General features: G+C 41.2%; 2 protein-coding genes across 5 annotated transcripts in view; both read left to right on the plus strand.

The window, feature by feature from the left end:
* Window positions 1-292: 292 nt before the first annotated feature.
* LOC125100881 (actin-related protein 2/3 complex subunit 1A-like) lies at window positions 293-1,897 on the plus strand. Its single transcript, XM_047731368.1, has one exon. It carries the CDS (start codon window positions 411-413, stop codon window positions 1,521-1,523), a length of 1,113 nt encoding a protein of 370 aa, XP_047587324.1. The 5' UTR covers window positions 293-410; the 3' UTR covers window positions 1,524-1,897.
* A 12,618-nt stretch (window positions 1,898-14,515) lies between these two features.
* Window positions 14,516-14,801, plus strand: part of TTC1 (tetratricopeptide repeat domain 1) — a 43,758-nt gene continuing 43,472 nt past the window's right edge. The window contains exon 1 of one of the 4 annotated variants that reach the window (XM_047729193.1): window positions 14,516-14,644. The gene's annotated coding sequence lies outside the window, so the exon portion shown is untranslated. Of the gene's footprint in view, window positions 14,671-14,696; window positions 14,741-14,801 lie in introns of those variants that run through there. The other 3 variants (XM_047729192.1, XM_047729194.1, XM_047729195.1) reach the window with 3 other exon arrangements.

The following is a 14,801-nucleotide window of genomic DNA, read 5'->3' on the forward strand; positions in this document are numbered from 1 at the left end:
TTCCTGGGGGAGAGGGGACTCTAGAAGAAATGCTAAAACGTCACTAGGATGAATTCGTAGAATTCGTAGAATTGGTCTCATTCCTGTTCCAGAAGATAGTTCTTGGAGATTAAAAAAAAAAAAAAAATCAACTCTTTGCTAACACAGACCTAACTCTGTACATGTTTGGTTAGAGTCAACAAAATGTTGGTAATCACAGCATAGAGCATATCACAGCATAGTTCTGCCTGTGTTTGGGAACATTCTCATACAAATGCTTCTGCTCCTTTTAAAAATAAAAAAATAGGGTCTCCGCCCGCGCCCGCCGGAGCCTGTTCGCGTCGACTGACCAGAGTCCGCGAATTCTCCGCTCCGAGCCGGTCCGCACTGCCCCGATCCCAGCTTTCTATCCTTTGAAAACACTAAGAATAATGTCCCTACATCAGTTTTTACTAGAGCCAATCACCTGTCATGCCTGGAACAGGGATCGTACCCAGATTGCTCTTAGCCCCAACAATCATGAAGTCCACATCTATAAGAAGAAAGGGAGCCAGTGGGTGAAAGCTCATGAGCTCAAGGAGCACAACGGACACATTACAGGTATCGACTGGGCTCCCAAGAGTGACCGCATCGTCACTTGTGGGGCAGACCGCAATGCCTACGTCTGGAGTCAGAAAGATGGTGTCTGGAAGCCAACCCTGGTGATCCTGAGAATTAATCGTGCAGCGACTTTTGTCAAGTGGTCCCCGCTAGAGAACAAATTTGCTGTGGGAAGTGGAGCACGACTCATTTCTGTTTGTTACTTTGAGTCTGAAAATGACTGGTGGGTAAGCAAGCACATTAAAAAGCCCATTCGCTCCACGGTCCTCAGCTTGGATTGGCATCCCAACAGCGTCTTGCTGGCCGCAGGATCCTGCGATTTCAAATGCAGAGTGTTTTCTGCCTACATTAAAGAAGTGGATGAAAAGCCAGCCAGTACGCCCTGGGGCAGCAAGATGCCTTTTGGTCAGCTGATGTCAGAGTTTGGGGGCAGTGGCACCGGTGGCTGGGTGCATGGGGTCAGCTTCTCTGCCAGCGGGAGCCGCCTGGCCTGGGTCAGCCACGACAGCACCGTATCCGTTGCTGACGCCTCAAAAAGCGTGCAGGTCTCAACTCTGAAAACAGAGTTCCTGCCCCTCCTGAGTGTGTCATTTGTCTCAGAGAATAGCGTTGTAGCTGCGGGCCATGACTGCTGCCCAATGCTCTTTAACTACGATGACCGTGGCTGCTTGACCTTCGTCTCCAAACTAGACATTCCAAAACAGAGCATTCAGCGCAACATGTCTGCCATGGAACGCTTCCGCAACATGGACAAGAGGGCCACAACCGAGGACCGCAACACAGCCTTGGAGACGCTGCACCAGAATAGCATCACTCAAGTGTCTATTTATGAAGTGGACAAGCAAGATTGTCGCAAATTTTGCACTACTGGCATCGATGGAGCCATGACCATTTGGGATTTCAAGACCTTAGAGTCTTCCATCCAGGGCCTCCGGATAATGTGAAGCTGAGTGAGCCTCCCAGATCCAGCATGACAAACTGACAGACTGACAAACTGACACATGCGCTGACACAGCCCCGCCGTGTGCATGGTGGTGAGGAGAGCCAGCCGCAAGGAAACACTGAAGACACGTTTTTCGCAAATACCGTGTGTGTGTTTTTGTTTGAATATAATTGGTGACAGTGTTGGTTTTTTAAAAGCAGCAGTGATATGGGGTTATTTTGTTTTTGTTTTTGCTATTTCATTCCATTCTTGACCAAAGCTTCTCTTTAAGTAGTTTATTATGGAAAATTGTCACACTAACTTAAAGGAGAGGGTGGGAGATACGTCGTTTGTCGCCTCAACAGTTAAATAAAAGTACTGAATGTGAAAAAAAAATAAAAATAAAAATAAAATAAAAATAAAAAATAAAAAAATAGGTGTTCAAACAGTGATTGTATTTTGGCTCAAAATATGTCACAAATCAAAATATAACTTTGTACAGCCCCCTAGCGGAGCCCAGCTGAAAGAAAGCCCTCACTAATTAAACTCAGCTCCTAGGATAGAATAGTCGTGTTTACAAATGTGCAAGAGATGGGCAGTTAGAAGCTGGCTCCAGTCTGAGGGACAAGACAAGGAATTCAGGCATAGGTGGAGGTCCTTGCCACATCCTTGTACGGCTCCTTTGTGTGATCCTGGTCTTCAGCACCATTCCTCTCAACCAACCCTGTCCTCCACTCTTGCAGACATGAGAGGGAAGATCAAAGTTCTGACACTGGTCCAGCAGAAGCCACCAACTCTGGGTAAGAAAACTCCATCCAAAAAATAGCTCTCCCCACCAAAATAGGCCCCAGTCCCTGGGTGTCTTCTGCCCTGAAGTCAGGAGACAGGAGAATGAAAGATAGACAGTTGATGCCACTTTTTGCTGTTCCTTTTTGTCCACGCCAGAAAATAATGAATTTCTTTTCTTCCTAAGTGCCTGCCGGTAAAGAGTGATTGGTTCACTTGAACCATATGGGTGGACTAGAACAAGAACACGCCGCAAATAATTGATGTTAGGCTCACAGAGTCAATGGGTACCTCACCGTAGCTGAAATTCTGAAACCAAACAATGCATAGTTTGGGCCTGTTTCTGAGGACTGGGTGATTTGTTTCATTATCTTAATTTTGCACCCTTTAACCTGCATCTCCAAAAGTTATCCAGTTCAGAACAACCACAAAAGAGACTGAAAAAGAGAATAAGATCCGGAAACAATGAGAGATGCTCTCCTGGATTTCTTCTTGGAACAGTAGTTCTGCTTTACCAGTGCAAGGGGGCACTATTGGGTGATTTATCTGATTCTATGAATTTTTATTTATAGAAAATCAGTTCTTCCTCATCCTCACTAAATGACATCTACAGGGCAAACTTGACAATTTGCTTTTGGGGCGAATGTGGGCAAACAATTATTTTAGTGACGTATTCATGGGAATGGAAACAAAACTTCTTAAGAGAAGGTACACATTAGCCATCCCTGAGCCAAGGAGTTTCAAAAGCTGATTGAAGGGGGAAATAAAGAGATTGAGCACATATTTCATATTTTGATGAATTGTCCTGCTCATATTTTTATATAATTAAGTTAGTGTATTAGTCAGCTCATGCTTCCATAACAAAATATCACAGAAAAATTTATTTTCTCACAATTCTGGAGGCTCAAAGCTCAAGATCAAGACATCTTCATGGTTTCTACAGAGCTTCTGTTTGCCTTGCAGATGGCCACCTTCTTGCTGTGCTCACATGGGTTTTTCTCAGCGAGCATGCATCCCTGGTGTCTCTTCCTCTTCTTAAGGCCATCAGTCCTACTGGAGTGAGGCCACGCCCTTGCCATCTCATTTAAGCTTTATTGCCTCCTTATAGGTCCTGTCTCCAAATACAGTCACATTGGGAGTTAGAGTTTCAGCATGAATTTGAGGAGGACATAATTCCGTCCATAAAGGTGTATTGAAATCTTCTGAAAGGATACAGAGCACACTGTTGTTAATGTCACTTCTGGGATATGGCACTGGGATTCCAAGTTAGGTCTGCCCTTCTACCAAATTTTTTAAACAGTGCTATTTTTTAAAATTTTTTAATTTTTTTTATTTTTTATTTTTTATTTTTTTAGAGAGGGAGAAAGAAAGAGGGAGGTGGAGTGTTGAAGAGGAGGGAGAGAGAATCTTAAGCAAGCTCCATGCCCAGCATACAGTCCAATGTGGGCCTCAATCTCACAATCATGAGATCATGGCCTGAGCCCAAATTCAGAGTAAGACACTGAACCAACTGAACCACCCAGGTGCTGCTAAATGGTGTTATTTTAAAAGACAATGATGATAAAAGGATATTAATTGGAAGGAGTGCCAAGTGTTAGCCTGCCCAGCACATCTACAAAGGCCCCACCAGCCGGGAGTGCAGAGAGCCATGGGCGTCACTTCTAGGCCCCACACAGAAGGAAGCCTGCTTTGGCAGACATTAGCATCCCACTCGGTCCCCCCAATCCATCAGTGCAAAGGGAAGAAAAAGGACCCATTGGGGAAACAGCTCTGTCCCATGACAAGCCTGTAGGCCAAGCGTTTCTTTGGGAACCCCAACCACATCTTTACCCATCGCCCCCCCCACCAAGGCCCATGGGCTTCCGCACACCCTGACTGCCACCAGCCCCCTAGCTTTGGGAGGGGAAGATACAGCACAGGGGCCACTGGAATGGGGCAGGGGCGGTATTTGGTGTTGAAGGGCCCTTCTCAACCTCCCTACAACCCCTCCAATCACTTCTCATACCACACTCTTCCTAGAAAGTTAGCACTGCTGGCAGGAACCACTCTCAGGGGCTGATGCAAGAAACCTGAGGAATATGGAGAAGTTGCCTTCGTCCCTGAATTTATACAAACCACCTAATTGCTCCCATGTCTGTATTTGCTAGCCACTAATTATTAGGTGTTTTGTCTCTGTCAGCATTTTTCATCAAGTGTTCCTCTCGCTGAGACATGATAGGCATTAAATCAAGGCTGACCTGGAGGCCTGTGTAGCAGAGCCATGACGGGAGGGCGGGGTGGGCTGGTGAGGCTGTGTGTGGTTTGGAAGCTCAGAGCCAATCTGCCGGAAAGCACACTGAACCGTGGGGCCCTGGAACAGTGAAGGTAGTAAGAGCTGCCTCCTTCTGTGTACCTGAAATCCAGCCAGACACAGCCTTAAGTCCTCTCAGCCTTGAACCCTCACCAAGCAACCTTGCTTGGGGGTCTTCTAGAGGAGAGCTTGGAGAGACTCTGTCATCCAGCCAGAAAGAGGACTTTGTCAGTGAGGGAGTGAGTTTGGCTGCACATAAGAGAACATAAGTAGCAGAGGCTTGAATACTCATAAGATTTCTTTTCTCTCTCATGTGGGGAGTCTGGAGGTAGGTCATCCAGGGATGGTGTGGCCTCCCCATACTTCCCGGAAAGGCCCTTCTAGTGTTTGCCTGTACCATCCTTCTAATGTGGCCATCATGTCCCTCTCCCACTCCCAGATAGGAAAGGGATGAGGGCAAAAGCACAAGGTCAAAGGGCTGGCTCTGTCCTCCCTTTAAGGAGATTTCTAGAAAGTCCCATCTGATTGCTTCTGCTGTGTCACTTAGACACTCTTTTCTGCAAGATGGCTCTTGTATGTCTGATATTGTGCAAAGTATTTACATATATTAGTGTGTTTATCCTTCATAACAGCCCTGTGAGGAAGGTCTTTCCAACCCCTAGGTTCTAGTTGTTTGTTTGTTTGCTTGTTTGTTTTAATGTAGGCTCCACACCCAATGTAGGGCTTGAACTCATGACCCTGAGATCAAGCATTGCATGCTCAACTGACAGAGCAGCCAGGCGCCCTCACTCCAGGTTCTAGCTTAGTCCCTGCTAGTACATGGCCAAGTCATCCCAGAGAAATCTCTTTCTCTCCCTGGACCTCAGTTTCCTCATCTGTTTATGAGGGATTGGGCTAGAGTTAAGAGTTCTTACTTGGGGTCTACAGACCCCTATAGGGCCATGGATAATATTCAGGGGGGAGGGTTAGGAATTCAAATGGGGAAAAATATTACATTCTTGTATTCACTGACCCCTACTTGAATTTTAACATTTCCTTTTATTATCACTGTAGGCAACAGACCACAGTAATATAAGAATCTGTGACTTCTTCAGCAAAAGAAATTACAGACTTTTTATAGCGTATTATAGTTGTTTTACATATGTTAAAATATTGTTTATGCTCATCACCACCGCAAAATTATGATAGTTATTATACCTGCTATATTTAATGGGTTAACTATATACAGATATAACATATGTATATCACAAAAATTTATTTTTTAATATTTCAGTAACTGTATTTCAATATAATTTATCTTGTTCATAACCCTGTGTATTTTGTATTATGCATTTAAAAATTTTTCTAAAAGGGGGTTCATAGGGTTCAGCAGACTGCCAAAAGAGTCCATAGAACAAATGAGGTAAAGAACCCCTAAACTATGAGATTTCTATGTCCTTCCATCTGTAAGTGAAACTCTGCCAGTAGTTATCATGGCCATGCTGAACAAATCCCCTCAGTCTTGTCTTCTGTAGAATGGGAATAATGTATATTTTGCCTAGCTCAGAGCTGTTAGGAGAACAGAAGTAATTACAGTAAGCACACTCAAATACAAAGCTTATGGGTGTTCAAGACTCAGGGTCACTCTCTAAAATGCTAAGTAAATGCTGAGTATTGAATTATCCAACTTTAAACCTATTTTCCAGAGATGCTGATGTTTTTCTATCACTCCTGGATAAGTGTCCCGCTCGAGCCATATATTTTCTAGTGCCAGATTGGGTTTGAACTGGTATAAAATTCAATAATAATGGGGGAAATGCACCTTAAGTGCACTTGGTTGAAGCTACTTAAGACCACAAGGAGACAAAATGAGACTTCACAAATGGGTCATACAGCTGTAATTATCTTAGACTCTTTTGAAATATTTGAGCCAACATACCATGGTTTAAAAAAAGTCATGGAACAACCAGTCATCTCCTCTGCCATCTCTAAACATAGGGATAATTAGACAAATAACAGGGAAGTTGAGAAAGTTGGTTTCCTTCCTAAGCTGTGCCTTTAAAATATCTGTGAATACTTATTACCTTTTTATTCATCCAAGAAGCCTTCCAAGGCAGCCATAATTCATGTTTTAAACAGCAAAGTAAAGATCTACAAATATCTTATTTATTAAGTTATATCTTAGAAAGGACCTTAAATTATGGTTGGGTTAGTACTGAGTGCTTTCACAGTCTTAAACTCAAAAACACAACGTACTTAGCCAAAAAGTCTCTTCCTAAACAAGCTGGTACTTTGATCAATTTTCCCGAGGAGGTGTAGAAATACATACTCTGGGATGTGGGGAGAATATTCAGTTTTCACAAAGGAAGCTGCCTTTTCTTCTGGCTTGGAGAGAATTTCAGTCTGATGCTGGGGTCTGAGCTATGTAGAGAACCTAGTGAGAAATTAGACTTGGGGGAAATTTTTATGCTACTAAAAAAGAAAAAGAAAAACTTACTTTCTATTTTAAAAAGAAATCAACAGAGAGTAAACCCTGTTTTGTTTTGCTTTTCATTCTGAGGCTAATAGAGTATCATTCATTCATTTACTTCTTGATGAGTGTTTCCTGGCTGCCTACTTTTTGGCCCTTGCCCTTGTGAAATGTAAAGGCTAATGTTGATAACATTAAACATTCTTAAAGATGGGCTCTGTTCTAAGTACTTTACACATGTTAATTTATGTATGCTTCCCAATCACCCTAGAAGGAAAGTATTATTATTATACCCATGTTACAGACAGGGAATTAGAACCTTACTGAGGTTAAGGAGCTGGTCAGGGGCTGAGTTGTTATTCAGTCTTGCCCAGTGTGACACTACAATCTGTGTTCAAAAACACTCAGCCCTCCAGCCAAGTCCAGCCCAATGTCTGCTTTTGTAAATAAAGTTTTATTGGAACACAGACATTGTCATTCATTTACATGGTGTCTATGGCAGCTTTCATGTGACAACAGCAGTCCAGCAGAGACTGTATGGCTCAGGGAGTCTAAAATATTTACTTCCTGGCCATTTACAAAAAAAGTTTGCAAACTTCTGCTCTAAAACAATGCTATACTTTCTCTCTAGAGAAAAAGGGGGGCGACACACATTAGAGGTAAGTAAAATAATTGAAAATAATTGTTTTAACGTGCCATGATTTGTGAAATGGAGTACTGTGAGAGAGTAACTGAAGTGGTAGGGTAAGGTTAGAAGTGTCTTCTTTAAAATGAGAGCACCCCAGGGCACCTGGGTGTCTCAGTGGGTTAAGCCGCTGCCTTCGGCTCAGGTCATGATCTCAGGGTCCTGGGATGGAGTCCCACATTGGGCTTTCTGCTCAGCAGAGAGCCTGCTTCCTCCCACCCCCTCTCTGCCTGCCTCTCTGCCTACTTGTGATCTCTCTCTGTGTGTGTGTCAAATAAATAAGTAAAATCTTTAAAAAATAAAAATTAAAAAAATTTTTTTTAAAAAATGAGAGGCCCCAGAGCAGGGGCCTCCAAGCTGAGATCTGAATCCTGGGTTGAGCTTCTTGCTGAGGAATTTATACTTTACTTAGCTGTCCAAGTATCAACTGTCTCTGCCTTGACCTGAACAGAGGATGACAAAGGAACTATTCTCCTTTCTGGAGTGAAAAGGTTTCCTTCACCCTTCAAAGGGAACCTGGGAGGATTCAGTGAGGGGAATGACAGATGAAAATGTTCAGCACAGTGCTTGACACTCAGTTGGCACTCAACAAACATCCCCTTCTTCCTTCTGACTCCTGTCCTTGCCATCTGATGGATCAAAATTGGCTCTCTGAATTTGGAAAGGTTTGTACATCATGAATACAGTGCTTTCATCTTTTAGGTGGACATTGAAATTCAATATAGCACAATGAGGTTGGAAGTATGGTTCCTAACTCAGAAAAAAAATTGTTTGGTCTAGCTGATGAGTCCCGAGAGAAAAAATGTGTAAGGTCAGTCATTCCATTTGTGGTTCAAGCACAAATTCCCTCTCTTGGTCCAAATGACCAAGGCTGAGGACAAAGGGGGGTTGGGCAGTCAGGCCAGTGGGTGCAGGATGCTTACCTTGGCAGTTTTCTGGATGACTCACTCCAAGACAATCAGTCTCCATTTTATATGGGACCTTCATCCATCCATCACAAGTATTAAAGGCCTCATCTTTAGCCAGGCTCTGAGCCATTTGCTTGACACTAAAAAACTACTGAGTTTTCCTGCCAAGTATATACCCATATGTATTTTTATAGATATAAATCACCTTCAAAATCACACCTTTTTGCAGTTAAGCTTATTCTATCTCCTCACCCCTTTTCTTCTTTAGAAAAACATAGACTTTGTGGTTAGACCCAGCCTCATGTTCTTGTTCTGTTCTATTAGCTGGGTGACCTTGGGGAAGACTTTTAACCTCTCTGAGTCTCAGTCTTATTTGTAATAATGGTAACTACCAAATGTCATCCATTTATACAATATTTGATTGCCTACTGAGTGCCAGCCACTGTGCTAGGTTCTATGAATTTCACAGCAAAAAAGACAGCCAAATCTTTTGTAGTTCTGACAGTCTAGTAAAGGGAGTTATAATACTGGAATAAGTAAATACTCAAGATTGTTACAGACAAGATGAATGATATAAAGGAGAAGCACAGGGTGACATAATAGAGTAAGCTACTTAAGTGATACTAAGGAAGACCTGAGGAATAAAAATGAGCAAACCACAGGAAAGGCTTTTAATGGTTTCAGACGGAGAGAATATTGAGTACAAAGGTTTGGAAATGGGACAAATACTGTTGTGAAGCAAATACTGTTCCTTGACTCTTTTCAAGTCAAAAAAACAGAAATTATATAGTAAGTGAAAGTGGCCACAAGAGAAGGTCAGAGAGGTGGGTGGAGACCAGATTTCATGGGCCTTATGAATCATAATAAGGAATTTTGGATTTTATTCTAATCAGAGCGAGGAGTCAAGGCAAACAATTAAGACTTGTACAAGATTCGTGTTTGTTTGTTTGTTTGTTTGTTTGTTTGTTTGTTTTGAGAGAGAGAGAGAGCATGAGCAGGCAGGGAAAGAGAGAATCTCAAGCAGGCTCCACGCCCAGCACAGAACCCCATGCCAGGCTGAGAGATCATGACCTGAGCCAAAATCAAGAGTTCGACTCTTAACTGACTGAGCCACACAAGAACCCCAGGATTCATCTTTTTGAAGATCAGTCTGGTTACTGCATGGTGAAGGGATTACAAGAAAAAAACAGTGAAGGAGGCCAGGGTCATTGTAAGGATTACCTATAATTACGAATGTAAAATAATGAGCACAGCCCCTGACACATACAAGTTCCCTATGAATGTTAGTTAGCTGATGTTCTAGAAAGTCTGAGCCTAATACAGTAGACCCTAGCTTCACGTGGCTGTTGAGCATTTGAAATGTGGCTAGTACAACCATGGACTTAAATTTCTCATTTTATTTAATTTTAATAAAATTTAAAAGATGAATATTTGATTCAGTCATTGGGAAGTATATTTGAAAAAAACGTGGATTTGTGAATCTATGTAACTGTAAATTTTAAGAACTCTGATTCAAGTATTTTTGATGAAAGCCTAACGTCCAAATTGAGATGTGCTATGCCAGTAAAATATTCCCATGATCCCAAAGACTTAGTATGAAAAACCAAATAGATTTTCTTAAGTTTTATATTGATTACATGTTCAAATGAGAATATTTTAGACACATTGGGTTAAAGAAAATATTGTTTAACTTAATTTCCCTTCTTTTAATGTTTTCAATGCTGCTACTAGAAAATAGAAAGTTACATATGTGACTCACACTGTATTGCTCTTAGACATGCTCATCTAAGGGAAAACAGAAACCCAGAAATTTAAATGCACAGAATTTAGCTTGATTATGTTTCCTATCAAAAATTTCAGTTTGAAGTTTGGAACTGGGAAAAAATAAAAGGCAATAATATCCTTTGGAAACACTATACAAATACATGATCTACATTTTAATTATGTATTTTATATAATACCTCTCATCCTCAAGGAATTCTTTTGGCATCCCTGGCTATTCCTGGATGCCAAACCTTGCTTTGGCAAGTTCCTCCCGCCGTCCCCCACTCTGGGGGAATGTGGAAAATAGAGTTCAGGACTCAGAGGATCCCAGGACATAAAGCTTTATCTTTAAAGCTGCACTCAGTAAGCCCCATGGTATGAATATATCCATTTTGGGCTCAGAAGAGACTGAGTCAGTCAAGCATGGATTTAAATCTCTAGCTCCAGGGAGAGTAGATGCACAGAGCTTTCCAAAAGTTTAGCACGATGTATACATAAGTCACCAGGGGAGGCAGGAGTGATTTCCATCTCTGCCTGCAGATTCTCCACAAAGCAATTTATTTTGTGTTAAAGTTTGTATGAGGGTTTGTAGGAAGTGCTTTAGGTTTGTTATTTCATTTAAGCTTCATGAAACCAGGGTGCCTGGGTGGTTCAGTCAGTTAAGAGTCTGTCTTCAGCTCAGGTTATGGTCTTGGGGTCCCCAGATCAAGCCCCATGTCAGGCTCCTGCTCAGCAGGGAATCTGTTTCTCCCTCTCCCTCTGCCCCTCTGATCATTCTCTGTCTCTCAAATAAGTAAATAAATAAACTGTTTCAAATTAAAAAATAAGCTTCATGAAATCTTATGAGATGGATATCAAGGTTCAGTGACTTGTCCAAGATCAAATCACACAGCTGCTAAGAGGGAGAGCAGGGATTCAGACCAAGGAAGTCTGACTCCAAAGCCTATACCCTTAACCACTATATTGGACAGTGATTCTGTTGTGCCAGTGTGTATAAGACTCCTTCCCTTGTATCATCTCATGCCACTAAGAATTAACCCAGCTGTTCCAGAAAGAAAAGCAAAGAGTAAATGTTTCCTCTGCTATTCTCCTGGTTCATCATTGTACACACCAAGGTCTTATATGATGCCTAGCATTCATTCATCATTCATTCATGCGCAGCTTCCATTCCCTCAACATACATAGGGGCTCAGTCCTCTGTCTGCAGGGTGTAAATAAAAACTTCAGAAATATCATCACTATTAATACTGATTATCATGAGTAACGCCACTAATCAAATTACCAGTACTCTTAGTAATTGATCATAATATTGCTAATACTGTGAGAACTTCATTAATAATAGTAATGCAATGACCACAAATGTGTATTGAGAACTTACCATCCATACTAAGGGCTGTTAATATTCAAGTATTTTTTTCTATCTTGAGCACTTCACTTGTGTTTTAGATAAGATATGACACCATTTAAATCTTACAATAATCCTATAAGATGATTCCAGAAGTCTCAGAATCTTTTTATACAACTCATCAGAGCCCCGAGTTACCCAACGTTTTGGCCATAAATTCCTGAAAGAGAATCACTCAACCATGTGATAACAGGATGTTCACTGACCCCGTACAACTGGAAACAAGACAGACATGGTCTCTGCCCTGGGAAAATAACAACAGAACAGCCCTCTAGATGGAAAACATTTCTTTCCTTTTACATAGTGACTATGAGCACTAAGACAAAATTTCCATGTTTCCAGGCTCTGATGGGTGGACTTCCATTTGTAAAAATTTGTTTGCTTTGTGTTCCTATACTTCAGCAACATCTATGTATCGTTCCCAAAAATATTCCCGAGATTTTTAGGATGTCCCTCAGCCTTCCCTGGTTTTTTTCCTCTTAATGAACTATTACTCTTCCCACAACATAACTCAAATATCTTATTAGTGAAGACTTACCAAACAAGGCCAATTGGATGTTGGCTCCTCATGGTTTAAAAACAAAAACAAAAGAGAGTGGGGATTGCTTCTTCCTTCAGGCTCAGTAGTGCTTTTATCTTATCCCCAATCTCCCCCCTCCCCCCAGTAGACAATGAGCTCCCCAGAATGGGGAGGGTAGGGGCAGTGCCCTATTAGGTTTCCCATAACCAGCTACTGTCACAGGGCCTGTCACATATTGTTATTGTCTCTAACATTCATTAAACACTATGTGTCAAGCCCCGTGCACCTTGTCTTCTAGATTATATCATTTCTTTCTCCCAGACTAAAGGGGGAGAAACCCTAACCCAATTTTTACATGTGGGGCAAATTTATATATCAAAGTTTAGAAGCATTAAGTAATTTACATCAAAGTCACACCGCTAGTCAAGCGGCAGAGCCAGAATTAGAATTCAAATAATCAAATAATCCACGTAAAGCATTTTTTACAGCATGTTACACCTAATAAACACATAATCAGTAAATATTAGTTACTAGAATTATCATTTAAAGTTGGACAGCTAGTAAAGTAAAAAAGCCGACATTGTAACTCAAGTTTATTTATTTACTTATCAATTTTGCTCCAAAATTCATAGCCTTTCTATTATACAAGAATTTAATTAACAGGACTTATTTTTTATTATTATTGAAGTATAGTTGACATACAATGTTATATTAGTTTCAGGTGTACAACATAGCAATCTGACAATTCTTTGCATTATTCAGTGCTCACCACATAACTGTAGCCCCTATCACCAATACAAAATTATTACAATATTATTAGCTATATTCCCTATACTTCCTTAGCTATATTTCCTGTACTTTTCATCTCTGACTTATTTATTTTATAACTGGAAGTTTCTATCTCTTAGCACCTAACCAGACTTCTTAAAGGTCATAAGAAACCTAACTATTGAACAGTTTTTAAGTTCCTGCCATATTTTTAAAATTTTAAATATTAAAAGTTTCCAGAATTCTGATATATTTTTAATGGTTTTTGTATATAAAAGGTTTTGACTTACACAAAAATGCAAGGGTGTGCATAACCTCATTTAGACATAAATTCAAAAAAAAAGTTTGATATCCTTCCTGAAAAAAGCCCCTCTCAGCTATCTCTACAATACGTTCTGTGAATTACAGAAAACTATTCTGCTGTTATTGCTGATTACCTATCTGGCTATCTCAACCAATATTTCAGTTCTATATTCCCAGCATGGGAATCTAATGGAGTCTAATAAGGATTCAACAAATTGAATTGAATTGAATTGAATGAACGCGTTGGGTAACTGTTGGCTTTTGGTTCTGGGATCCCTTAACACTCTTAATTTTAGTGAAGACCACAAAGAGCTTTTGTTTGTGTGTGTGTTATACTTACCAATATTCATTGTATTAGAAGTTAGAGCTGAGGGGTGCCTGGGTGGCTCAGTCCATAAAGCTTCTGCCTTTGGCTCAGGTCATGATCCCAGGTTCCTGGGATCCAACCCTGCTTGGGGCTCCCTGCTCAGCGGGAATCTTCTCCCTCTCCCTCTGCCTGCCACTCTGCCTACTTGTGCGCACTCTCTCTCTCTCTTTCTGTCTGTTAAATAAATAAAATAAAATCTTAAAAAAAAAAACAAAAAGAAGTTAGATCTGAAAAATATTTAATATTTATTACTTTAATATAACAATACACCTATTATATGCCAACGTGATCTTTTTATAAATCACTGTATTTTCCAAAACAAAAAATCCGAGTAGTGAGAAGAGTGGCATTGTTTTGCATTTATGCAAATATCTGGCTTAATAGAAGACTGCTAGATTCTGATAGCTCCTTCTACGTTTAATACATTGCGCGATCACATGACACCGCCTCTGGAAAACACTGTATTCTTGAAAGGGATGTGGAAAGGCAATTAACTTAGTATTATGATGAAAACTGTTTTGATCTAGTAATGGGCCTCTGGAAAGGCACACTTTGAGGACCATTAAAGAAAAAACTATTTGGACAAGGTTTATGCTTCAGGATTCCTCTATACATTGTTAGCATAAGAGGCCAGAGTTAAGAAGTAAAAGTTAAGAGCATGGAGGAAGTCTCTTTCTTCTGTGCTGAGTAATGAAGAGTATCGCCGTAACCCAAGATGACAACCGTCACTGGCATTTCAGTCCGTACACTGACGTCACACAACGCGACAGCGACGAGCTCTCTCCCAGAGAGTTCCACTACACTTCCCAGAATGCTTTGGCAACGGCGACGCCATTGGTTGGTGTCGAGGGAAGTGCACTTGACTGAGCGGAAATAGAAGATCCGGGAGACTGGGAAGGTGAGGACGAGAGGAACTGGGGAGCTGTGAGTAGCTACGTGGGATTGTCCGCTTTGGTTGTGAGAGACTCAGCTACAGGACGAACTGTTGGGAAACGTAGGGTGGCCCTTCCGTACTCTGGGTGCCTCAAACTCGCGTTCTTCCTCTAGACCTGGGG

This window comes from Lutra lutra, chromosome 5 (genome assembly GCF_902655055.1).
Source record: "Lutra lutra chromosome 5, mLutLut1.2, whole genome shotgun sequence".
In the NCBI taxonomy this organism is placed as follows: domain Eukaryota; kingdom Metazoa; phylum Chordata; class Mammalia; order Carnivora; family Mustelidae; genus Lutra; species Lutra lutra.

Bases quoted from the DNA above. Each gene is read 5' to 3' on its own strand.
- LOC125100881 (XM_047731368.1), top strand. From the start codon at position 411: ATGTCCCTACATCAGTTTTTACTAGAGCCAATCACCTGTCATGCCTGG.